Source organism: Rousettus aegyptiacus, unplaced genomic scaffold (genome assembly GCF_014176215.1).
Source record: "Rousettus aegyptiacus isolate mRouAeg1 unplaced genomic scaffold, mRouAeg1.p scaffold_m13_p_7, whole genome shotgun sequence".
NCBI classification, from domain to species: Eukaryota; Metazoa; Chordata; class Mammalia; order Chiroptera; family Pteropodidae; genus Rousettus; species Rousettus aegyptiacus.
Genome location: NW_023416310.1, coordinates 68,089,346 through 68,115,099, shown reverse-complemented (window position 1 = coordinate 68,115,099; position 25,754 = coordinate 68,089,346). Strand labels below are relative to the sequence as shown.

At 37.4% G+C, this 25,754-nt stretch overlaps 1 protein-coding gene across 3 annotated transcripts in view; it reads left to right on the top strand.

Moving 5' to 3' along the window:
* The window catches only part of TMEM131 (transmembrane protein 131), a 139,953-nt gene that overhangs the window by 8,896 nt on the left and 105,303 nt on the right, over positions 1–25,754 (top strand). For all 3 annotated transcript variants that reach the window (XM_036225043.1, XM_036225044.1, XM_036225042.1), the window contains exon 2: positions 22,192–22,253. In XM_036225043.1, coding sequence (XP_036080936.1) covers positions 22,192–22,253 — 62 coding nt within the window. The remainder of the gene's footprint in view (positions 1–22,191; positions 22,254–25,754) is intronic.

The following is a 25,754-nucleotide window of genomic DNA, read 5'->3' as shown; positions in this document are numbered from 1 at the left end:
GTCCTGTTTTTCCTGGACCTAGCATTTTAAGAGGTTCAACATATTGAGTTCTGTCTTGATAAGATAAGCTATGAACCATAACCAATTAAAGATGAACCAGAATAAGAAAAAGTTTATGAAATGGTAATATTTATCCAAGTTTGATTTTTATCATTCAGGAATATATTATGTAATCAGTCACTGCCTGTAATTGGTAATATAATTGCTTGATGATGGTGGCTCATACTTATCCAATAGCCTTTGTATTGAGCACCTTGCTGACTGCTTTGCATGCCTTATCCCGTGTAATTGTCACATCAGCCCTACGAAGGTGACAGTCCTTCCCTCACCTCTAGACCTGTTCGATCTTGGCTACAGTTCCTCTGGGGCTGTCAGGACTGCTGGGGCTGCTTGTTTCTGATAGTACACAATTTTAATCTCTAGTAAAATTAAATGCTATAATCTATAACAGTTCTTCCTGTGTATACAACTTAGAGGCCAATTTGGGGAAACTATATTTCACAAAAATTCACATTCATTGTAAAAATTAAACAAATTTTAAAATATAGATGAATAAATGAAGAAAGTTTTCTGTAATCTCTTAAGTAGAAAGAACTAGCATCAGTCATCAATGTCCTAGTCTTTATTCCCTCCTCATCTCTCTTCCTTCTCCCCTTTTTTTCAACGCCCTCCTCCCTATTTAAAAAATAGATATTGCCGAATTGCCTTTGAAGAAAACTATCAGTTCACATTTCAACAATTTTGTGTGCAAGTACCCACTTTCCCACATTGGTTGTTACCCTTCTTTTAGGTCCCTGCCAATCTGGCAAGAAAAGTTATCACACTGTTTTAACTGATTTTAAAAAATTACTAGTGTTTCTTAACCATGGTTTCATACCATGTTTGATGCAGTTAAATGTAAAACGTATCTCACGTATCTCACGTTCAGAGACAGAGGTGGGGTGGAGTGCCAGCTGGCCGACCAAGGTCACATAAGCTCGGGAAATTCTGGGTGACCTTAGGCAGTATTCTACATATGGACCAAAGTCAAAATGTGTGTCACTGAGGAAAGATTCTGGGAACCACTGTTCTACTGTACATGGCAAGGAGTTGGGGAAGGAAAGAAAAACCAGAACCAGTATGGGAGTTACCTAAGTTAATGAGACAGGATTCAGGGCCTGCTGGCACTCCAGGAGATGGTAAGTCAGGGAAAGAAACAGTGATGGAGAGGGCAGCTCTGGGCTCTGGCCATTCCCTCTTTCTGGCTTATTTTCTTTTAGGTAAGTATGATTACCACTTTGTTTCTCAGTTTCACTATCCATGGAGTAGGGATAACAATAGCACCTCTCATTGAGTTGTTGTGAAGATTGCTGCGGTATAGTGGGTGTAAAGCTCTTTTTAACACAGGGCTTGGCACATAAAAGTTACTAGTAAGACTGAATGCATATACATTTTTTGGCCTTTTGTATTGTTTGTTAATGTTTTGTCAGTTTTTCCATTGGTGGTTGAATTTTTCTTTTTGACTTAAATGTACACTTATCGAGGATTTTGTGTTTCTCCCGTTTCCATTTGTGCTTGGATTCTTTGTTTTAATTTTCAACTTACTTTTATTTTAAAATTTATTGATCAGATTTGTCATTCTTTTTCTTTATGGTTTGTGCCTTTTTACGCCTAAAAAACGTTGTGCGTGAAGTTTATATATTCACCAATATGTTATCCCATGCTTCTATCTTTAAATGCAAATCTCTAATTCTTCAGAGTCTATTGGTATCAGGTAGAGAATCAATTTTTCTGAAATGATTAGTTGCATTAACACTGCTTGTAGAATTATGCACAGTATTTCCCTTTAATATAAATTTTTTTGCATACTTGAATCTGTTTTTTTGATTTTTCTCTTTTTTTTCCCCTTCACTATTTCTATGTTTATGTTTTAAATTTAAAGTATTATATATTTGTCCATTTTATTATCTGGCTTTGTAGATCATTCCCTCCTCCCTAAATTATTATTCCAAAAGCATTTTCTTTTCCCTGTGAACCCTAAAACAATTTTTGAAGAAAACTGTAATTGAACCTGGTGGACTCTCTGAGTTGATAAGACAGAGCTCAGAGTCCAGAGGGAACCAAGGCAGTGAGAGTCGATAGAACAGAATACCAAAAAAAACAGAGAGCTGCCTTGGAAACAACCCTGGAGACCTACAGAGGATCTCCATCAAGTACTCAGCTAAGTACTGACGTTCGTGTAGGTTAACTACTAAGGTGGGAAAGAACAATCCAGAAGGATTAGAAGAACAGTGCCTGGTGCTTACACAAAGCCAGTTACACTGCCTGTTCCCACCAATTGGTCTGGGAAAACCCATAATTTGTGGGATTTTGGATAGAGTACCCAGAGGTACTCAGCTGTGACGAATAAGTAGTCCTAGACTGAGCACCTAACAAGTCTTAAAAGCAAGACCCAAAAAAGATCGAACTGCTTTCAAATTGGTGTTGCAGAGAGAACAACAGGAAAAATATTTAAAGAAATAATAGCTGAGATTTCCCAAACATAATAAAAACTGTAAATGCATAGATCCCAGAAACTCGACAAACCCTAAATATAAGAAACATGAAAAAAACTATACCAAGAGACATCAAATCAAATTGCTCAAAACAAGTAACAAAGAAAATCTTAAAAGTATCAAGAGAAAAAAGGATACGTGACATACAGAGGAACAGAGGTAAAAATGATGTCAAATTTCTAATGGGAAACAATGCAAGAGAGAAGACAGTGACGACAGCATCTCTGAAATACTAAAAGAAATTTAAAAACATGTCAACCTATATTTCTATACCCAGCAAAAATACCTTTTAAAAACCAAAGGCAAAATAAAAACATTTTCAGAAATATAAAAGCTGAAGAAAGTCATACTTATCAGATACACACAAGAAATGTTAAAGGAAATCCTCCAAGCAGAAGGAAATGATAACAAGTGGAAATATGGATATACACAAGAGTGAAAATTGCTGGAAATGGTAACTACATGTTAGCCACATACACTAAATGTAAACATAGGTATATACATATGATGTAAATCTCTTTAAAATCTTTTTAAAAATCATGGACAGCTAAACAAAAATAACAAACTGTGGGCATATGATGAGAGAAAAGCTGGGATAAAGCCAGATAGTGGAGTAAGGCGAGGAAAGGGCCACGAGGCGAGTGCAGGCGGCCTCTAGAAGCTGGAAAAGGCAAGGAACAGGCTCTCCCCTGAAGCCTCTAGAAGGAAATAGACCTGCCAACACCTTGATTTTAGAATTCAGCCTTCAAAACTATAAGTGAATAAATTTGTGTTGTTTTAAGCAACAGGAAACTACTAGAGGGTCCAAGGTTTTAATTGGGGGCTGATCACATAGGCACTCTCTGCTGAGCACATTCCAGACTCCCAGAAGCAAGGTGGGTGTCCAGCATAAATCACATGTACTTACGTCTATTTATAGAATTATTCTATTCCACTTATGAGTCTATTTTTATACCAATATCTTTGTCAGTTATATAATGGTTTAGAGTGTGTTTTAATAACTGCTTCTGCTTAGTCACACCTCATAACTTCTTTTTCACCATTTTCTCAGCTTTGCTACATGTTTATCTTTCCATACGAACATTCATATCAACTTCTCTGACTCTATAAAAAGTTGCTGATATTTTTAAGTTGCATTTGTGTTAAATTAATGTTAACTTAAAACCGACATCTTTATGACACTGAGTTCTATCCAAGCACAAGGAATGTGTTTTCACCATTCAACTCTACTTCTCTGCCTTCATGTTTCTTGTACTTGTATATTTAAGAGTTTTAGTTTTAAGAGATATTAGGGATACAAATGAAATATCTTATGCCTTTTTATTTTATTGATTTCTGCTGTTTGAATTACAGAAATGAACTATTAAGGCTTTTCTTAACACATTAAAAATATTTGAAACAAACTAACCTATACTTTAAAAAATGTGTTATGTAGCTTGTTTATCATACATATTTAGAAGTAGTTTATTTTAATTTCAGATACAATTCAAATGTAAATTTTAATAGATTACTTCACAAAATTGATGATTTGAGAATTTTCAGCTCATTGCATCTGATGAGCTTTAGAAACTTCTCAAGTTTGTGAAGTTTATTTATTGATATAGATGTAACTTTAGGCAGGTGTCAACCTACCTTATATTTCGTTATTTTTTTCCCTTTTAAAATCATATAATATCTCTCCCCTCCTCTTATCACATTACTTTCTTCTGCGCTTTGTCACTTTTTATCACCAGGAGCAGTTGGTCGGTTACTCCTTGTGTGTGTGCTTTTCCTATCAGGCCTTCAGCAGTGTCATCTCCCACATGTTACCAACTTCAGTGCTCTTTGACGAGTGTCCAATGCCTTAGATGCACGATTTTCTCCATGACCTTTACTCCTGGGAAGGGTTATGTATACTTAATATTGTTAGAGTAATTTATGTAAAAAGCTCTGAGTGATTTTACTTTCCCTTTCACAGCTGTCTCTATGTATTATATTTGACTCCCATCTTCCTCATAAGTCTAAATAAGTGTTTTTGGAATTCTAAAGTAGTTAATACAGAATTTCTTCATACTATTTAAGCCAGAAGTCAGTGCGCAAAATGAGTAGTAAGGGAGAATGGTAATGTAGAATTTAATCACCTCTGCCCACATTAAACACAAAACTAAATTTTTATATGTGCAAGCACAGTCGAAGGTCAGTAGGGCCAGTTTTTAGGCCACAGGGTCAAGCCAGTGACATTTGTTTTTGAAGCCTCCTACTTTGCTGCCCCTGGCACACCCCCAGCTAAGTGAGTCAAAGGTGCCCAGCATGGCAGACCACTAATAAGTTGGCCAGAGCACTTAGCACTTTGTCCCTGTTACAGGAGGCCTAGGGTTATCACCCTTCTCCAGCCACAGTTCTGAGCTATGGACCTTGATTGGCTGAGCACATGTTTTTCTACCTGGCTGGTCTCTGTCTGGGGTCTAGTGCCTGGTAAATAGACAAGGTCAAGGCTTTGCAGATGGATGACTTCTCTTCACATATTAGTTTATCATTTACTAGCCATGTGTGTCCTTGGGACAAATTATTTAATTGTGGACTTTCTTAGCTGTAAAATGGGCATACACATGCTTGATAGAGTTCTTCAGCACTTTACACAGGTGCCCAAATGTTAGTTTTTGATATATTTAGGGAGGATTCCTTTAAAAATGATTTTCCTCTTTCTGTGCTATTTCCTTTGGCCTGTACCTGTTTAAATCTTCCCACCCCTTTCACCCAGGGAAAGAAACTCTGTCTGGAGCTTTGGTCTGTTGGAGCAGCCCTAACACCCTCCTGTTCCCTCCCGAGCAGTTGATTGAGGGCAGGAGAAGCCTAGGGACATACCCCAAAGAGGTGGTCATTTCTTTAAGATGTCGTGTTTTGTTTTTAATGCTGTATGCACATTTTGCATCCCGTTTCATGCTGATTTCAATAGAAAGCCAAGCACAGTGGATTCTCCTAGTTCACAGTACACATTCCTGGAAACCTTTCTCCATTGGCTACAGTAGCCCTATTTGAGTACTTTTAAGCAGGGAGGGTGGAGTGGAGTGTAGCCAGGTCTTGGTTGGCAGAGGTAGACTAACATGCACCGTCTCGAGTCCCTGCACAGCAGCTCAGCATCAAATGCAGGCACAGAGGAAAAGTCGGAGATGTGGACTGTTTTGCATTACTTACAATGGCACCTCTTACTCTACCCCGACATAAGCCCTCCTGAAGACTTTCCCATTGTAAACTTTTGCATCAATGAGTAAACAGTTTTTAATTATAGGTAATTTGTTAATTACCTATTAAAATTCCTTATTTTCATGTGGTCTTTATACTTTGACTGTTTTTTTCTTTTCTGCCAATTGGTCTGTAGCCATGGAATTTAAATAAATGAAACCCTCTTAAACCATCCTATAATCACACATGAATAAATTTACACTCTATAGTGCTTTAAGTTACACTTCCTGTTCCTATCAGCATGCATCTTTCATGCAACCAGTATTTATAGAGCACACTGCTGGGCTTGGAACAAGTTTATGAGCAAGACATGATCATTAGCTTCCAAGAATGTCTTGTTAGAGAGACAGGCATAAACAAATAATTCCAATGTCAGGTTAAAGATGCAGATCAAGGTTTTGTGTGCCACAAGAGGGGCTGGGGTTGACTGGGTCAGTGAACTCGTGTGGGTCAGCTGCCGTAAGGGAGAGACCAGCACTGTGAGGATGTCATGTCTGGATCCATGGCACTTGGGTCCACAGCGATTCAGAACACTGCTCTGTATCCCACCCACCCCTGCCACTGTCCCATGAGCATACCCCCTTTCTATCACTTCAAGTGAGGGATGGCTGTGGCTGTATTCAGACCTGTGAGCACTCTTAGAAAAAGTTTACAGATATGTAAAAACATTAGAAAAGGATTCTCTCTTTTAAAAGTAAAATATCAGGTAGTTTAAGTAAAATTGCCCTGTCCAGACCATATGCACACCCTAGAAAGACTCATCAGTTGGATGCCAGACACCACACAGGGTGACAGTCTGAGGTGCTGCAGTGAGCAGAGAACAGATCAGTTCTTGAGACAAACAGTGTGCACTGTCAGCCCTGGTAATCAGATAGTTTGACATTACGTACCCATGATAAATTTTATGACAGGAAAAATGTAGATGCTCTTGTCAATGTCAAGTCATGATGACAATTTAAATTAAAAATTAAATTTGATAATCTCACATGTAAAGTTTTTCTATAATTTGTAATTTTCCTTTTAATTTTTTTCTTTGGGTTCTGCACACTCTTTTACTGACTTACCCTGGTATTACTGTTCTCTCTCTACTCTTCTAAGTGTTGAGATGTAGGCGGGAGTGCTACCCTGGGAAACTAGGCCAGTGCCATCCACTTCTGCCTTTATGTGAGTTTTAAGGTTGTGTTTGCACCTTTTCTCCACAGGCAGACTGACCGAAGGATAGAAGCTAGTTTTCAAAGTTAGGCTGTCAAAGAGTAGGCCAAATTCACTGGAGAAGTTCTTCAGATTTCTAGAAGCAGTGATTTCCATTATTCTAGGGAATTTTTAAACAGTCCGTGCAGTTTGTGAGATCAGATGAATTGGTGCCCAGTCATAGGGCTTGTCACACCATCCAGATTGATCATTCCTGGTATCCCCTAGCTGCTGAGCTAAGTGGCCTCATAAGTGGCACTGACAGTAGGTCCTTAGTGATTGGTGGCTTTTAGGTGCCAGCAGTGCCTGTTTTAACTTGAAATGTTTGCATGTTTTATATGCTGGGGTTTGGAGACCATGGGTCGCTGTTTCCCAGACTTTTCACATAGTAGTTAATGATCTATATTTAACCATTTTACTCTTTGATAATGTCTTCCTATTTTAGAGATGGACCTCCCTTCCCAGGATTTGTTGGGATCAAATACAAGTAGCACATGCAGGTTGCCTTTGACATGCTGAGCATGGGGCTGTGTGTTCAGTAGATGATGCTAGATGTTTTACTCTGATTAGTCTGTTGTGATGTGTGTTTCTGCCGTGAAGTGAAGAGGCAGTATAAGGAGAACAATTCGATTGCAGCAGGACTGACTTAGGGTTATTGTGTCTTCAGTATGCACATGACAAGCTCCAGTCCTAGTTACATATGATTTTCACTTCCTTCAGCAACATTTATTTGACTTTTAAGGAAATTATGGAAAATACTGATTTCTTCCCTAACTGTATTCCTCTGTGATTTGTTTACAGTAGGACTGAATTTACTCTAAAGGGGAGGTGTGTGACTTGTATACCAATTTCAGTAATAGGAAATGAGCAAAATTGCAAGGATAGAAGTCAGAGATCAGCCTTGAATATATATCCAGAATAAAAGTAGAATGTCATAACAGTTCTCCTAATTTCCTAAATTAACTTAACAGCAGTACTTTTGAACTTGTAGGTGGTAGTCTGGTTTATTTTCTTTTGTCTGGGGGCCTAGGGTTTCTGATTAAGAAAGAAAAAGAGACCTTTGGCTGCAGCTGTGTGTGGTGATGGGTGTGGCCAGATTGCTGCCATCCTTTCTGCAGAACATTCAAGAAAGTTTACCAGTTTTCTTGGAAGTAGATTGGAGTGTTGTAGAACATTGCTATATACCTATGTCACTTTTATGTAAGCCTGTGTGTCAGAAAACTGGATTGAGGAAAATCTTTATATTTGAGATGATAACATCATTCTTTCAAACATTAATTCATTCCATGTTCAAATATTTTGAACTTTTAACAGAAATTTACCACTCTACATTTGCATAGAGGAAAAACTTTTAATGTGTGATGTAGTATGGACATCATCTGGTTCTTAAAGTGAAAATCAAATTGTTCTAGTGATCTTTAAAATTTTTCAAGCTGACTACTTCCTCAGACCTTAAAATAAAAACCATCGAGAAGCAACATAACTCTTTTCTCTCCCCTTAACACAAAGAAACATAATGAAAGACACAAACTAGGTGACAACTGCATGCCTTAGTGGTATTTAGAGCACATATGTCTACAGTTATATGCACCTAAAACAGCCCTTTAAAGTGAGCAAACTTCATTGAACTTGTGTCAGTATTTTTGTTGTTTATTGGTTTTAACTAGCTTTATTGAAGTGTAATTTGCATACAATAAAATTGACCAGTTTTAAGTATGCACTTTGAATTGTTTCACAAACATACCCAGCTGTGAAGGTGCCACTGTCATAGGACATTTTTATTGTCTCAGGAAGTTCCCTTGTGCAGTGGATGCCTTCCCCTCACACTGGCCCCAGGCAACCACCTAACTGCTTTCTGTCACTATGGTTTTGCCTTATCTAGAATTTAAAATAAATGGAGCCAGCTGTGTGCAGTCTTTTGGGCCTGCTTGTTTCACTTTGAATAATGCTTTTGAGGTTCATCCATGTTGCATGTATAGAAGTTTCTTTTTATCACTAGGTAGTGACTCTTTGGATGGATGTACTACAATTTATGTATTTACCTGTTGGACATTTGGGTTGTTTCCACTTCTGGTCTGTTGTTAATGATTAAAGATTTTATGAACATTCAAGTAAAAGTCTTTTTCATTTCTTGTAAGTGAATACATAGGAGTGGGACTGATGAGTGTTTGCTAAGACTACCTTTCTGAGAAACTGCCAACCCATAACCAGCTGTGTGAGTGTTCCAGTTTTCTTGCTGGTGCTTGCTGTCAGTCATTTCTGTGTTTGTGTACTGGTGTTTCATAATGGTTTTCATTGGCTTTTGCCTAATGACTAGTGATGTGGGCATCTTTCCATGTGGTTCTAGGCTATTTATAGATCTTTTTTCATAACATTTCTACTTAAATCTTTTGCCTAATTTTTATTGAGCTGTTTTATTAACTTTTATAAGTTCTCTAATACTCAACATGTGATTCTTTTATTAGATGTATATTGCTAATATTTTTTTCCAAGTATATGCTTTGCTTTTACATTTTTTAACAGTGTTTTTTGAGAGCAGATATTTTAAATTTTAAAGAAGTCTGATTTTTCGACTTTTTCATTTATGGTTCTGTGCTATTTATGGTTCTGTGCTATTTGAGAGTTTTTGCTTACCACAGAGACATACAGATTTACTCTTTGCGTTTCTGCAGAAAATTATAGTTTTAGCTGTTAGATCTGTAATCCATTCTGAGCTAATTTTTGTATATATGGTATGATATAGTAAATATTCCTTGCTTGCATACAGATATTTAGCTCTTAAAGCACCATTTATGAAAAGACTTCCCTCCCACCCCCCGCACTGAAATTCTCTATATCTTACTGAAAATCAGTTAACCATATAGTATGCGTATTTCTGTTTTTTTGGATTCTCAGTTCTATGCCCTTGATTTATGTATCTGTCATTTTGTCAGTACCACACTGTCTTGATTATTATAAGTTTTAGTAAGTCTTTAAAAGGAGGTAGTGTTAAGTGTTCCAACTTTGCTCTTTTAAAACATTGCTTTAGCTGTTTTAGTTTATTTGCCTTTCCATATAAATTTTAGACATAAGTTGTCAATTTCCTTAAAAAAATAAGGCTGCTGGGATTTTGAATCTTTGAATCTATAGATCAGTTTGGAGAGAATTGACATAGCATCTTTATATATAAGTATTGCACATATTTTGTTAAGTTCATCTCTTGTATGTTTCTGAACGCTATTGTAAGTGGAATTATATTTTTATTTCATTTTTCAGTTGTTCACTACTAGTACATAGAAATGTAGTGTATTTTTCATATCAACATTATATCTTATAGTTTTAATCTCATTATTAATTTTAATAATGCCTTTTGGGAGGTAGATTCATTAGGATTTTCTATATACATGACTATGTCTATTTTTTTTAATCAGTTTTGCACCTTCCTTTCCAGTCTGTATTCCTTTGCCACTTTTTCTTGCCTCAGTTGCAGTGGCTAAGACTTCCAGAACAATGTTGAATTAGAGCGGCAAGAATGGACATTCTTGCCTTGCTGTCAGTTTTAGGGGGAAAGTGTTCATTCAGCCCCTCACCATTAAGTATGATATTAGTTGTGGGTTTTTCAGAGATGCCCATAATCAAGTTCCTTCCTATTCTTAGTTCACTGGTAGTTTTCATCATGAATTGTTCAAATGCTTTTTCCTTATCTCTTGGGATAGTTATGTATAGTTTTCCTTAGTATGGTTAGCATCTTTTTTAGTATGTATAGGGCAAATACATTTTTAAAAAATGTTAAATCAACCTTCCATTCTTGGTATTATCCTCATTCGGTCACTGTTACTCATTTTGTATATGTTGCTGTACTCAATTTGCTAAGGCATCGTTAAGTATTTTTGTGTCTCTGTTAGTGAGGGAATATTGGTTTTAGTTTTCTTAAATATTTTTGGTCTGTTTCTGGAGCCCAGATAATGTTGGGTTCAGAAAATCAGTTGGGAGGTGTTTTCTCCTATGTTGTTGAGATTTTTTAATAGAATTTACTTTGTGCCTTTTAAGCTGTGTCAGGAAATCTAGAGCTCTGATAGGAAAACTACAGGTGATCCTGTAACATTTTATTGTGCCAGAAAGCAAAGAAGTGCTCAAGGACTAACAGGAACAGGTCAGAAGGAGTAAGAACTGGTTGGAAGGGATTCCAGTTGGCCCTATGTGGGACATTTTGAGCATCTAAAAGAATAATAGCAGTAATCAGTTAGATTGGGAGAAAAATTCATAAGTTCATAGTGATATTCAAAAATGAAAAAGATGAAAGGAAAGGAAAATGACATTACCAAAAAATGTCATGTAGAAATGTATAAGGACTGAATTAGAAAATCACCATTTACAGCCACTAGTGTAATAATTCTTTCACTTGCCAAAATCGTCGGCGGATGCTATTATTGCGGGTGAAAGGGTGTTGGGTAGGTGCATACTGTCTCAGTGTTCTCCCTATGATTACTTATTAATTACAAGGAGAAAGAGGCATCTGTATGATAGGGAGGTCTGCTGGTTACCACATTAACTGAGTGATCCAGTTTAGCATCACCGGTGAGGTCAGACAGCGACACATCTGCTTGGTGGTGATAGATGGGATGCACACTGTCATCCATGTGTTATCCTTGCCAGAAATGTTTAATCTGAATCTGATCATGAGGACACAGTAAAGCAAATCAGGATTGTGAGACATTCTGTAAAACACTACGTCTTGATTCTTCAAAAATACGTCATGAAAGACCAGAAACTTGGAGGAGATTGTTCTAACTTAAAAGAAACAAATGCTTTGTATAAGTGGAGGGAATTCTGTTCTTATTTGCTGAGAATTTATATCATGAATGGATGTTTGATTGCACTAAAAGCTTTTTCTGCATCAACTATTTTGATCATATGATTTTCTTATTTAACTATTGGAATGGTGGATTCTGTTGATTAATTTTCGAATGTCAAGTCATTCTTGCATATGCCAAATCCCAGTCATCCATGGTATATAGTCATCTTCATGCACTGCTAGATTCAGTTTGCCAATTAGTTATTGAGGGGTTTTGTATCTGAGATAATGAGGGATGTTGGCCTGTAGCTTTAAAAAAATTTTTGGCATGTTTTTGTCTGGCTTTGGTATCAGGGTAAACTAGCCTCAGAAAGTGAGTTGGAAAGTATTCCATCTTCTATTTTCTTGAATAGATTATGTAAAATTGATGCTAATTCTTTTTTAAATGTTATGATAAAAGCCTCTACTAAAGCTATTCGTGCCTGCGGATTTCTCTTTTGAGGGAATCTTTCATTGACAAATTCACATAGTTTTTAGTGGCTGTACGTGTATGTTGGCCATCTATTTCTTCTTGGTTGAGCTTTGGTACTTTGGATTTTTTGATGACTTGGTCCATTTTTTCCTCCATTGTCGAATTTATAATCACATAGTTTTTCATAGTATTCACTTACCAATCTTTTAATGGCTGTAGTGTTAGCTCCTGCTTTGTTCCTGGTATTGGTGATTTTGGGCTTCTTTCTTTTGAGTGTGTGTCAGTCTTGCTAGAGGTTTGTCAATTTTGTTGACTTTTTTCAAAGAATCAGCTTTTGGTTTCATTTTTCTGTTATTTTCCTGTTTTCAGTTTCATTGATTTCTGCCTGTTTTTATTATTTCTTTCTTTCTACTTGCTTTGAGTTTATTTTGATTATCTTTTTTTAAAAGGAATTATTCTCTAAAGAATTCCATTTTATTTATGTCTTGTGAGTATATCACTTTTGTATATTTTTCTTAGTGGTTGCTCTACATGTCACAGTATACATATGTAGCTGCTCACAGCTTACGGATATCAGTGTTTTACCACTTTCACTTCAGTATCACAATCTTTCATTAAGATTTCATTGTCCTCCTCCCAACTTTTTAAAATATAATCTCCCAAAGTCTTTTCGCCTTATACATTAAACACAGGTGTCATTATAATTTTGTTTCAACCATCAAGTATGATTTAAGAAACTCATGTTTCTTATGTTTATTCCCTTTCTTTATTCTTTTTTTCTTTATGAAATTCCACGTCTTCTGTTATTGTTTCTTTTCTTTGGGGGAGCCCCCTTTAGCCATTCATTAGGGATAGGCACTGTAGTGACACAGTTTTTAGTTTTGCTTCATCTGATAATGTCTACTTATCTTCCTTTCCTGAAGGATGATTTTGTTGGATATAGAATTCACAACACTTAAAAAAAATGGCGTGCCACTTCCTGCAGGCCTACATGATTTCCGATGAGAAATCCACTGCCATTAGATTTGGTGTTCTGCCATAGCTAATGTAGATAGTGTCATTTCTCTTCGGTTGCCTTTAAGACTGTTTCTTTTTTAGTTTTTGGAAATTTAATTGTGTTGTGTCTTGGCTTGGATTTCTTTGAGTTTATCCTGTCTGAGATTTGCTCTGTAGGTTTATATCTTTCACCATATTTGGGGAATTTTCATTCATATAGAATTTCATTTTCAGTTCTTTACTCTTCAGTTCTATAATTCTAATTTTTTTAAATTTTATTTTTAGTTGCAAGGATATAGGACATTGGTTAGACATTTATGTAGTTTATGAAATGATCCCTTTGATTGCTCTTTCTCTCCTCTGGCTCCTATAATTTCCATTTGGTTTTTCTTTTTAACTTCTGTCTCTTTGCTGAGGTTTTGTGTTTCATTTGTAACTACTTATTGAAACAATATGATGGTGGCAGCTTTAGGATCTCTGTCAGTTCTCAATTAGATTCATCTTGAGCTTGGCTTAGGTGATCTTTTTTTATTCATGGTGTGCATTTTGGTATAATGAATGATTTTTTTTTTGTTATACTTGAACATGTCTATTATGTTAGAAAACTCTGGGTCGATTTAAATCTTTTATTATAGCGAGCGTTTACATTTTAGGTTTAGTGTGACAAAATGGCTTAGGCTTACTTTCCCCTGCCCATCTCCTCTAAATACAGCTAAATGCCTTAGGAGCAATTTAACGATCAGTGCAAGTTTCTGAAAGGTGGAAAAAAGGCAGACTGGATCAGGACTTCAAGATATGAAGAAAGACACTGGTGGATTCTGTGTTTTCTTTTTCTTTCCTATGTGTCCCAGGCTAGAGGGGCCTACAACTTAGAATCACCTCTAGGCATAGACACAGACAAACCTGCTTTTTCCAGCCAAAGGACCAGGAAAGGAGATGACAACAGGGACTTAGCAGTGAGACATCTACCCAGTGGTGTCGAAGGACTTGGTCTGCCCACAGCAGCCGCCCTAGCAGAGCTAGAGCAGGAAGCTCACTAGTGGGGGTCGGGGAGTGGGAGTTTGACCAGAGAACTGTCCAGTGTCCTGACCACCCTTAGGGCTGGCATTCCTCCACCCAGTCGTCTACTCATAGCATGTGGCCTAAAGAGATACCAGAAGGCATCCAGTGGGAGCTCAGGTGGAGCTAGTAAAATGAAGCAAATAAGACAGCATCACCTTGTTAGCTGCAGCAAGGCTCGTTACAAACCACAGATCAGAAGGTACGCTAGAACCTGCGTGCCGAACCTAAATGAAGCAACGTTTTCTAACCACTTTAGGTTATCGATTTCTCCTAACCAAAGAGAATCTTGCCATTGAAAATACTTCTGGTGGCACTTAACATCAGTCTCCACCATCAGTTGTTATTGGTTTGTTCAGATATCTTTGGTTCTGCTCTTATTGGTCAGTCATTTTAAATTTAAAATGTGCTACTCTGGTAAAGTCTAAAACAGCGGTGCATAGGTGCTCTCGGTGGTGTGTTCATCTCATCAGTCTGCTGGCCATGTCCAGTCTCACTGTACTCCCTCTATTGTAAATTTGGGCTGTTGCAGGAACATTTGTGCTTTAAAAAAAAAAAAAAAAGACACTAAGCTTAGTTCCCCTCTGTGCATCTTTATTGGCTAAAATTTTAGTCATCTTAGATTACAAGTTGACAACTGAGCAGTTTTTAATTCCATGGTGTAAAAAAACTAGGTCGGAGTCCTGGGCCTGCAAATCAAGATGTAGTTTTATACTGGGCTCTAAGATAGTAGAGTTATATCCCAGTTCTAGCCCCAAACTCAATTCAGTTTCTCTGTGTTTTCTGAGGTACCATTAACCTTTAAAAAAAAAAAAAAGAAGAAGAAGAAGAAGAAGAAGAAGTAGAAGAAGAAGTCAAAACAGTATTCCAGTATTCCTCCCAGTTTGTGGAGGTTAACTACTTCCCCAGTCTGTTACCACTTGGTGGAGAATACCCTGTAAAGAGACCCTTTCCTAATACTCTTGCTGGAGAATGTGTTTGGGGTGGGATGGATCATAGTGAGGAGAGGAAGTTTAGGGACCTGAGGATCATAGCATACTGGGGGGAGAATGGATGGGGTCACCAAGCCACAGAGACACATCTGAGAGTAGTCAGAGAGAGGGAAGGTAAGGAAGTCCATGAACTGATACCAGGAAACTAAAGCTTGATTTGTTTTGTTGTTGAAGCATAACTTATGTTCAGTGCACACATCTTAAGTGGCTTTTTTAGATATTATGTATATACAGTTGGCTCTTGAACAACATGGGTTTGAACAGCACAGGTCCATTTTTACACAGGTTTTTTTCGATAAATATTGTAAATGTTTTTTCTTTATCTTAATATTTTTTTCTTAGCTTATTTTATTGTAAGAATACAGTATGTAATACACATAACATAAAATATGTGTTAATTGACTGTTATGTTACCAGTAAAGCTTCCTGTTGACAGTAAGCTATTAGTAGTTAGATTTTTTGAGAGTCAGAAGTTGTACTTGGATTTTCACTGGTGCCAGGGATCAGCTTCCCTGGCCCCTTGTTGGTCAAGGATCACTGTACTTGTATGACTATCTCACAGATGAAACATGGACATAAAGCTGTCCCAGTGTTTTTCATTGGGAAACTTTTTTTCATTCACTAATGCAGTGGTTAAATACTAGCTTGATAGATGTTTATTTGCCTCTCTACCTTAACTGAAATTTTGAGTGTTCTATAGGAAAGACACTTTGGCTTAATGAGTCAGGGAGCCATCATCATCATATGACATAATGCATTTCTGAGGGGGCATTTTTAAGTTGAATAGGCATTTGGCATATAGGCATGAGAATAAGATGAGGAGGACAGGTGCAGTTTGGAAGACAAGACTTCATGTAGTTAATGTGAGTGGTGACTTCAAATCCCTCAAAAGCTGTTGTATAAAAATAACTGAAGAAACAAGCCATGTTTAGAGTATGGAAGGGAATATTAACTCTTAAAACAAGGTTTATCGCATACTTGACATGTGATAAACTTACACATTTTCCTTTCTAACATACTCAAAGTGGGTATTTAACATTTTTGTCTAGTTAAGTGTTAAGTCCTATTTCTGGACTTCCTCAGGGACAGTTTCTATTCATTGCATTTTTTCCTATGGGCCATATTTTTTATTTCTTTGCATTTTTTATAATCATTAAAAACTGGAGAATTTTGATCATTGTACTGTATACTTGGTTCTTTTCATTTCTTGTACATTTAATGTGGGGAGAAGATAAATTATGTGTATATTACATCTTTCAGATAAGAAAATCAGTAAGGGAAGCAACAAGTTTTCAGTTAAAGTATCTTTACAGATAGAAGAAACCATGTAAACCTAGTTCAGATGTTTAAAAATGTTTGTTACTGAGCCTTTTGCTGAAACTAAATCTTGAGCAAGTATAACTATAAAAGAAATATTAATATTATTATCAGTGCCATTACTCTAACCAATATTTCTTATCTTTCATTTTTTGACTTTGTGCTAGCATAGATGACAAATAGGCAAACCAGATTCTGTTACAGATTAGATAAGTTAAAAATGGTCTAGGGTGTAGTGGAACTGGGAGATGCTTGCAGCAGTCACAGAATGCCTCTCTGGGCTTTATTTAGGCAGACACTTGAAGGAGAAGAGACCATCCATGAGAATAGCCTTCCAGGCAGAGTGGCTCTTTGACACAGACTTTGGGGCCCTTCCCAGTTCTGGTTGTGTGGCCCTTTTCCTGTTTTTTTTTTTTTTTTTTTTTTAAATCACTGATTTAACTAGTTCATCCTCCCCTTATAGGTGAGGAGACAAGGCTAGAAGTAAAGATTTGATAGTAACAACCTATCAATATATCATATATGGGTATGTGTGTGTATGTGCCCCACACACATACACACACATACCCATATATGACATATTTCTAATGTTAGTTATAACATTCATTATTTTCGTGAATTATTTTTAAAGATGTGTGAAAACAGGTTGTATCTAGTCATCAGTTGCAATATTCGGGGCGGGGGGGTGGAATATCTAGGAAGAAACTGATTTAGTAGAGAAAGATGTCCTTTTGAAGGTATTTTTATTTTGTAAATGTCATTCTTTACTAAATGAAGTGGAGAAGTGGGAAGTAAATAAACTCAATTTTCTGAACTTCTGTTTTGAAAGTGAGTCATTAAACAACTGACACATTGAGATTTGCACATGGAGAATAAGTGGCTGTGTTACTCAGACATCACAGCGATTTGGTCAGTCTGAGGAGCCTACAGCAGGTCTTGGTGAGCCCAGCCTCATGGAGCAAATGCCCTTTGACTCAACAAGGCCCACAGAAATCTCTGGTTTACATACCCTCTTTTCCTTGTTTGTTATTGAAAATAACATGTGCCTAAATTTTAAAATTAGATTTGTTTGATGGTGCTGCTAATTGGAAGCATCAATGTTGCATTTACTTTGAAAGTAAATAGTGAGGGGTTTAGAAGCATACATTTTGGAGCCCCATTGCTGAAATTTGTGTCCATCTCTGGTCACTCTCTTTGCTGAGTGACCCGGAGCATGACCTCACTGTGCCTGTTTACCTTTAAATAAGACCCATTGTCTCCATCACAGGATTAGTTTGAAGCCTAATAACAGTGACCAATAATTATTAGATGTTATTTTTATTTCTATTCCATCTGGTTGCTGCTTGAACCAGGGAGCATTGGAACTGTTTGAGATTTGTCTAGAGTTTAAAATTTGGTGGGTGGGGGGAAGGGCAGGGAAATTCTTAGGAAAGTAGCTGCCAGTTGTAGTTTCGAATCCAAAGATGTGGGGATGTGGGAACTTGACTTGCTTTGGTTATTTTTCATATTTTATAGCTTAATAACTGTCTAACACATTAAATGATTAAGTATATATCTAGTGTCAGTGCTTTTTTCTAGGGATCTAATTTAAAATTATTATAATTGATCATTTAAAGCAATATGTTCTGTATTGTTTCATATCAGAGTTGAATCCTATTCGTTTCTACATCTTTCAAGGAAAGCTCATGATGTGTAACAGTATTTTCCTTTTATGACTTTATATGTCCGCTGCTGCTATTATTTTTTTTTTCAGCTAAGTTAATTCATGTTTTTTAAAAAGCTCCTAATTAAAAATACAGTACATCCAAATTATGCCACTGCCTTTATTTTTTTTAATTAAGTTCTCACCAGTGAGATAAAGGTCTCATTTAGCTCAATGATGGGAACTTATGCAGTGGTTGCATATCGTATCTGTAACAGCAGCCACCAGATGCATTATGTTTCCAGTACTTTCTCATTGCTTTCCTTTGTTACTAAACAGAAACCTTCTACTTCTTATCTGTTACATTAAGAGAATCAGGTTATTCACTTGATTCTCGTTAGTTCATTGTGTTTTTACATCAATAAATCTGTCTTCAACAGGAGTATAAATGATTTTCTGGATAATTTGAAATTTCATTTTATATTAAAAGATGAGGAAAGGGATGAGAACTGGGATGCAGGAGCTGGGCAGAGCCTTTTACCCTCACAGTCCGTCCTTCTGAATAGCTTTTCACTTTCTTCAGAGACATTCTTGCGCACGCCATATGCACTTTGTCAGTGATCCTGTTACTGCCATCAGCTCTGGCCTCAATTTTGAAATTCAGCTATAAGCCAGGACTAGAAACAGCAACCAGGAAGAGGTCACATGGATCGATGAGTGCAGATAGCAGTACTTACACCTGAGCACAGAAGTGAATTTCAGTCATACACATTTATCCATTGTATGTTCTCTATATAGTAACTGGTGGGGAATGAGCAGGAGTAGAACAGGTTGTGTGAAGAAGGGACTATCCCATGAGGTGACCGCTGCTGGACACACAAGCCAGATCCAGGACAGAACAGAGATTGCATCCTGTAAACCCCCTCCGAGACAGTGACTGACCCATCCCTGGGCCCAGACCCTCACCCCACCCAGGCCTGGCCTGTGAAGTGTTCTGTATTGGGGGGCAGTCGCGCCCAGCACCCTGTCCATCCTACCTTGCTCTGTAGAACTCTTCAGCACCTGCCACAGGCCATGGAGGATATCTGTGTCCTTGACAGTGACGCTCCTCGTCTATAAGTTCCCTTAGTGAACTCTGGATGTAATGATGGAGTTGTCAGCCCCTCTTGGTGTCTCAGCCCCAGGAAATTTTACGCACGGGTTAACTCTCGATGAAGAGAAGCCTGAGAAATGGAGGATGCGGGTTTCCCAGAATAAAACCAGGATGTGGTTACGAAAATAAGGGAAGAGCATGCTCCATCCACTTCTGTAAACTAGCTGCTTTCTCACCCTGCTGCTTGGCTCTCAGCCTCAGCCCTACTGGAAAAGGCAAGTACCTGGGACTGGACAGTGAGCCCGTCCCTGGCCACCTGAAAGCTAATGAAAAGGAGTCAGTAAATGCCTTGGTTGGCCAGATGAAGTATTATTGTTTTGTGCTTTTTAAAATTAACTTTTTATTTTCAGATAATCTCAGTTTTATATAAGAATTTCAAAGATAGTACCGAATTCTTATACCCCCTCCACTTTTACCTAATAGGTACTTTGTTTTATAATTAATGAATATATTATTATAAAGTATTAATACATTATTATTAACTAAAGTTCATATTTTATTCCAGTTTTCTTAGCTTTTACTTAATTTTCTTTTATGTGTCCTATCCATTAAATTTGGTAGGCATGGCCCCTGAGACTCCTCTGGTCTATGACAGTTTCTCAGACTTGTTTTTGATGACCTTGGCAGTTTCTGGGACTACTAGCCGGGCACTTCATAGAATGTTCCTCTGTTGAAATTTGTCTGATATTTTTCTTTTGATGAGACTGGGGTTAAGTGATTTGAGGAGGAAGACCAGAGAAATAAAGTGCCATTTTTAAGAAATGTCATATCAAAGGCACATACTGTCAGCATGACTTTGCCCTGTGTATATTGACCTTGATCACCTTACTGGGGTAACGTTTGTCAGGTGTCAGGTGTCTGTCTCCACTGTGAAGTTACCTTTTATTTCTCTCCATACTATTTTCTTTGGAAGGAAGTCACTATGTGCAAACCAGGGTTAAGGAGTTGGGCGTTATACTCCACCATCTAGATAGAAGAGTTTCTATGTAAATTATTTTGAAATCTTCTGCCTTGGAGTTTGTCTCCTCCCCTACTTATGTATATATTCAGTCATTTATTTTTATCAGTATGGACTCTGGACATTTATTCTTCAGATTATAATCCAATACCATGATTTATTGTTCAGGTTGTTTCGGCTTTGGCCATTTGAGAATTCTTTCTGGTGTTAACTCTTATGTCCCTTTGACATATTCCCATCAGTGTAGGTTTTTTGTTTTTAATTATCACTTTCTGGCACCACAGGAGCTCCAGTTTCATCTTGTGTGTTTCCTGCCCCAGTCCTAGATTCAGCCACTTATCCAAGAAGCTCTGGTTCATTTTCAGCAAGAGTAGTATTAGAAACCAAGACCTAAGTGCTAGGTGTGCTCTTTGCTACTGGGGTGTCATCACTTTCAGACGCTGTCAGCTGACAGCTAGATGTGTGTGTACTGACCTGTGTGTACACACAAGCACACATTCCTGCATCTGTGTTGGGCTAAACATGAGTTCATGCTGATGTTGCCGACACTGACCGATGACCACATGGGTCAGTGCAGCTCCTTTCCTCATTTTTGTATACATACTCCTCCTTCTGACTCCCACTATCCACTACCATGTATGTAATCATTTGGTCCCTGTGTACCTGTATCAGCATCCGGATTGTTAAGCCCTGTGGGAAATGGCTTTGTCAGCTAGATTGCAGTGCTTATATGATTTCTTTCACCTGCAGCCTTACAGATTCCACTCATTTCCAAATTTCTTAGATCAGCATCTTTCCCTTCCCTACCCCCTTCATTGAGTTGGTTTCATGCATTCGTAATATAGTTAAGTTGTTTTGTCACATACTGCACTCCATCCTGAGATCCCCTGATCTCCCAAATGATTTTAATCGTATAAGGTTCACTCTTTGTGTTGTAGAGTTCTGTTTTGACAAGTGCATGGTATCATGTTATCCATTACTGCGTCCTGAGAAGTTTCTTGTGCTTCACTTTTTCAGCCCTTCCTTTCTCTTCCCAAACCCCTAGCAACCACTAACCATTTTATCATCTGTATATTATTACCTTTTCCAGAATGTCATATACTTGGAACATACAGTATGTAGCCTTTTCTTTTTATCAGTGAATAATAGTCCATTTGTGGATGTCTGCAGTTTGTCCTCACCTATTGAAGGACATCTTGATTATGTTCAGTTTTTGATGATTATGAATAAAGCCGCCATAAAGAATTACATGCAGATCATTATGTGGACATAAGTTTTTAAGTCAGTCAGGTAAATAAATACCTAGGAACATAGTTGCTAGATTGTATGGTAAAAGTGTGTGAGTTCTTTAAATATCTTAGCTTTGCCTTGTGCTCATTTTCTTGGAACAGAATAGTCTTTTGCCATTTTCCTTGCCCCTCCCCCCCAAGTCTCTTTTGAATATTGATCCCAGGTCATATCAGCCCTACAAATAAAATGTCAATTTATCATTTTTGAGGGAAATATATCACTCTAATGATCTTTCTGTGTACTTATGGAATTGCCAGTACTCTATCGGTAACAATAATCACCTGTGTCTAGTCGAATTTGAGTAAAGTAAATATGTGACCTAAACTGGCAGTATAGTAGGAATAGGTATTTTGCAGGTGGTTTACATAGCCTGTATGTTGTTAAAACTAGTTTCTAATTGGGTTGAATTGTTTTATTTTAAGGCATTTCACTGTTGCTAAAATCCTGATGTATTAGTCATATTTCTTTCTTTATCGCCATCAAGCAGTGTATTTTTAAAATATAAAATTGTATTAACTTTAAGGTAAAATATTTTATTTAAATAAAATTTATGTTTCTGTCAAGTAATAGTGTGTTTCATTTCCTTCACAGCATTTATCCAGTCAGAGAGCATAATAGAAGTACTGCGTTTTGATGATGGAGGGCTACTACAGGTAATTTTATTTTAAGTTGAATTATCTTTGTCAAGCCTTAAATAATATCTGATTTTTATTTCTTTTAAATATATAAATGGCTTCTGTGAAATATATTTTATGGGCTTTACGTGCAGGTCGGTAAGCAGAGTTATTGGTAATATAAAAACCTCCTTAGCTATATGAATGATCTTTTAAATGAGATAAGGGTAAAGAGGGTCAAATATATGGTGAAGAAGGAGATTTAACTTTGAGTGATGCGCATGCAATGCAATAAATATATGTTATTATTGAGTTGTACACTCGAAACCTATGTAATTTTATTAACTAGTATCACTCTAATAAATTGAAAAAAATTTTTTTAAGGAATTTTTCTGGATGTTGTTGGGAGGCTGTGGGGAGTCAGACCAGGAGCTCTAGAGTCGGTGGTGAGCTCTGCATGTGTGGAGCCAGTGAGTAACACACCAAATTTTGATGTTGGCCCTCAAAATATCTAGCTGGACGAGAGCTTTTCTAGATAGTGTAAGTTCTGTAGGTTTATGTCTATGTCACCCTTCCACCTGCCATCCTAAGCCCATTTTTAAATGTATTTTACATAAACTAAGCAGTGTAGCCTGATAAAACCCTGTCCTTCCCTTTCTGACCCCACTCAGATGTCACCAAAAAGCCTGTTTAGTCTTCCCAGCTAAAAATCTGTTTTGACTTTCAGAGCTGAAAGGGACAGTAAAAGCCATCTTAACCAGTCTTCTGATGTTTATAGCTGAGGTGTTTCATCCTTTCTTCCAAACTGTTGTCATAGTCTATACTTATCTTACAGTACTTGCCACTTTGTAGTGAAAGCATTTGTTTCCAGGTACCATGTTAATTGGTAGCATGACTGATAATTTTTTCTTCACTTTATATTCAAGGGACGCCTAGTTTTAGATTTAAAAAGTCTCCCAAGATCCCATAACTGCGGTGGACTGGCACTATAGTTCTGACCTTCTCACTCTAGGTGTGACTGTTGGTTTCACTGTTCATGATGCTGCCTATGATGTATTTGTTTACTTGTTCATAACTAAATATGTGACTTAATCAGTGCTGCAGAAATATTTCCAGTCGTTTATAATAAAGACAGGAGGGTAAAAAAGTTAGATTAAGGCTATAGAGAAATAATTCTGCTAGGGACCTGGAATAAGATTTCTATTTGCATTTTAGCGTAAATTTAGATTTCAGACATTAAGCCAAACAGAACAAGATAACAAGTGATGTGTTTTAAGGTTCTTTTTCTCAGACAATGAAACAAATAAGTGTTCTGGATAACAATGGTTTTCCTGCTTTTACATTTTTAAATAAATGTATCATTCATACCTTTATATGAGATGTTGAAAGACACAGCAGGCAGTGCCTGCATGGTACTTGCAGAAAGTCTTTCCAAGGCTTTTATATTTTGAGACTGTATAAAAACTAAAGATAATATAAAGATCTCTAATTTTGTAATACCTTCTTAGTACAAAGTGATCTGTCTTTTATCCCCCCAGTTCTTTAATCTGTTACATGGTGAGAACTCAGAGAACCTATAAGAATGACTGTTTTAAATATCTCCCTTCAGGTGGTTGTTTGCAGGATCTGTCTGGCAGGGAAATCAAGACTGATTTCTGGGGCGTTCTCCAAGTGTAGTTGTTCTTTGTTGATTGAGAAAGGGTCCGTGACCTTTAGAGACTAGACATCTAGTCTGCAGGTTGTTCATTCATTTAGAAAATTATGGATCCCGATTTGTATTTTTGCTAAGGGAGGCTGTCAGTCCATATCTAAGTGGATTTGACTGTGGTTTGCTCATACTCTTGGGTCCCCTAAACTGTGCAAGCAAGAGCTTGACTGAGACCTCAGCGTTCTGTGGCAAAGGTGATTTTGGACTGGAAAAGTGCCAGGGGCAGGTGGTTATCTCAGCTACCGTAAAACCTCACTGAGACTCCTGCAGAACGTCCAGTGTTAAACTGCCATGTTATATGTCCCCAAGTAGCAGGACATAAGATCCTTTGGAATACATGCATAAAAATTGTTTAATGTTGAAGGATGGTTCCTAGGAACAGCTTCGATTTAGACATAATATCATTCTTTCTGATGATAATTTCCCAATAGATTTAGCTAATTCTTAACACCTGGATTCTTACGGTACAATTAGAACAGAAGTATGTACCTGTAGCAGAGTTTATATCAGGTTTCTCCAAATTAAATCAAAGCTAAAGCAGAGAAGGAGTCAAGGCAAAGTTATTTAAAATGAGAATTTTGCCTGAGATCACTCCTTCCCAGGTCCTAGAACTTACTTTATGCTCATGTGGCCTGGCAGTTGTTTTAGCCTCAAAAATTAGGTGATGATACATCAGCAAAAATAGCCAAACCTCATTTAAAAATTGCTACAAAGATTGGATTTGCTTTGATTTTTTTTTTTTTTAAGATAAGGAAACAGACTCATAGAAGTTAAATAATTTGCTCAATATTCCATTGCTAGAGCAGGAACCCGACCCCCAGGAAGTAGCCTGTTTTGATTCAGCACTCTTTCCACAGCACAGCACACATGCTCCTCTGCAGCACATTCCATGGGTCACCACTGATAGCATTAGGTTGCGATTCGACACAGTAGGCGTCCTCTTAGTCCACATTTTCTACAGTTAGTGCTTTGGCCATTGTCCTTCCTACTCGGCAAGACTAGTAAGATTAGGCGTATAGCATATATAAAAGTCAGCAGTTCCTAAGATGAACACAGAGCAAGTACTTCCCCATCTCAACAGAAGAAATGTTCGTGAAGACTCATCACTATATGAAGTCCTGGCTGTATTTCAAACCATTATTCCGAAAGTCCTAGTTGATCAGAGTGGTTGGCTCTTCCTGACTTGTCCCTTTGAAAGATGGTAAGATTAAATTTTAAAAGGTATTCTTTTATTTAAAAGCACTAATCTATTTCCTAATCTAACTTTCTTATAAACAGATGAAGACAAAGCCCAAGGAAAAGTCTAGCTTTGTATTTTCTTCATTGCTCTGCCAGAATAATTAACAGAATTTTAAGATATTGGAAGGCAGGCTCCATAGTGTTCATGAATTGAGAGCACATGCAGAGTTTAGTGTGTTCTTTCAAAGCCTGTAACTATAGGAATCCATAATTTTGTGTTCTAACTTTGGCCAAAAACAGTGGTCATAAATATTATCTGAGTGCTCATTGTGTGTTCACTGGTTGTTCTGATAACTTACAGGCATTTTATATCTCTACTCACCCGACTTTGCAGGGGTAGGAAACCCTGAGTGAATGGCAGCAAGCTGCAACTAGCATTTTTTTGAGCACTTGTTGGAGTCTCAGCTAGCTCATTAATTTGCTCCAAATCTCAGTACTAATAAGGGAGACAGGGGGAGTAAGAAACAAGCTTGATTCCAGAGCTCTTACATTTGTTTCCCTGGTGCCTGAGGGTTGACAGGGTTGCCTTAGTAGAAAGAGATAAATTCCTAATTGGTGAACACAGAAGGTAGGTTGGTCTGAGAGGTCTTTTT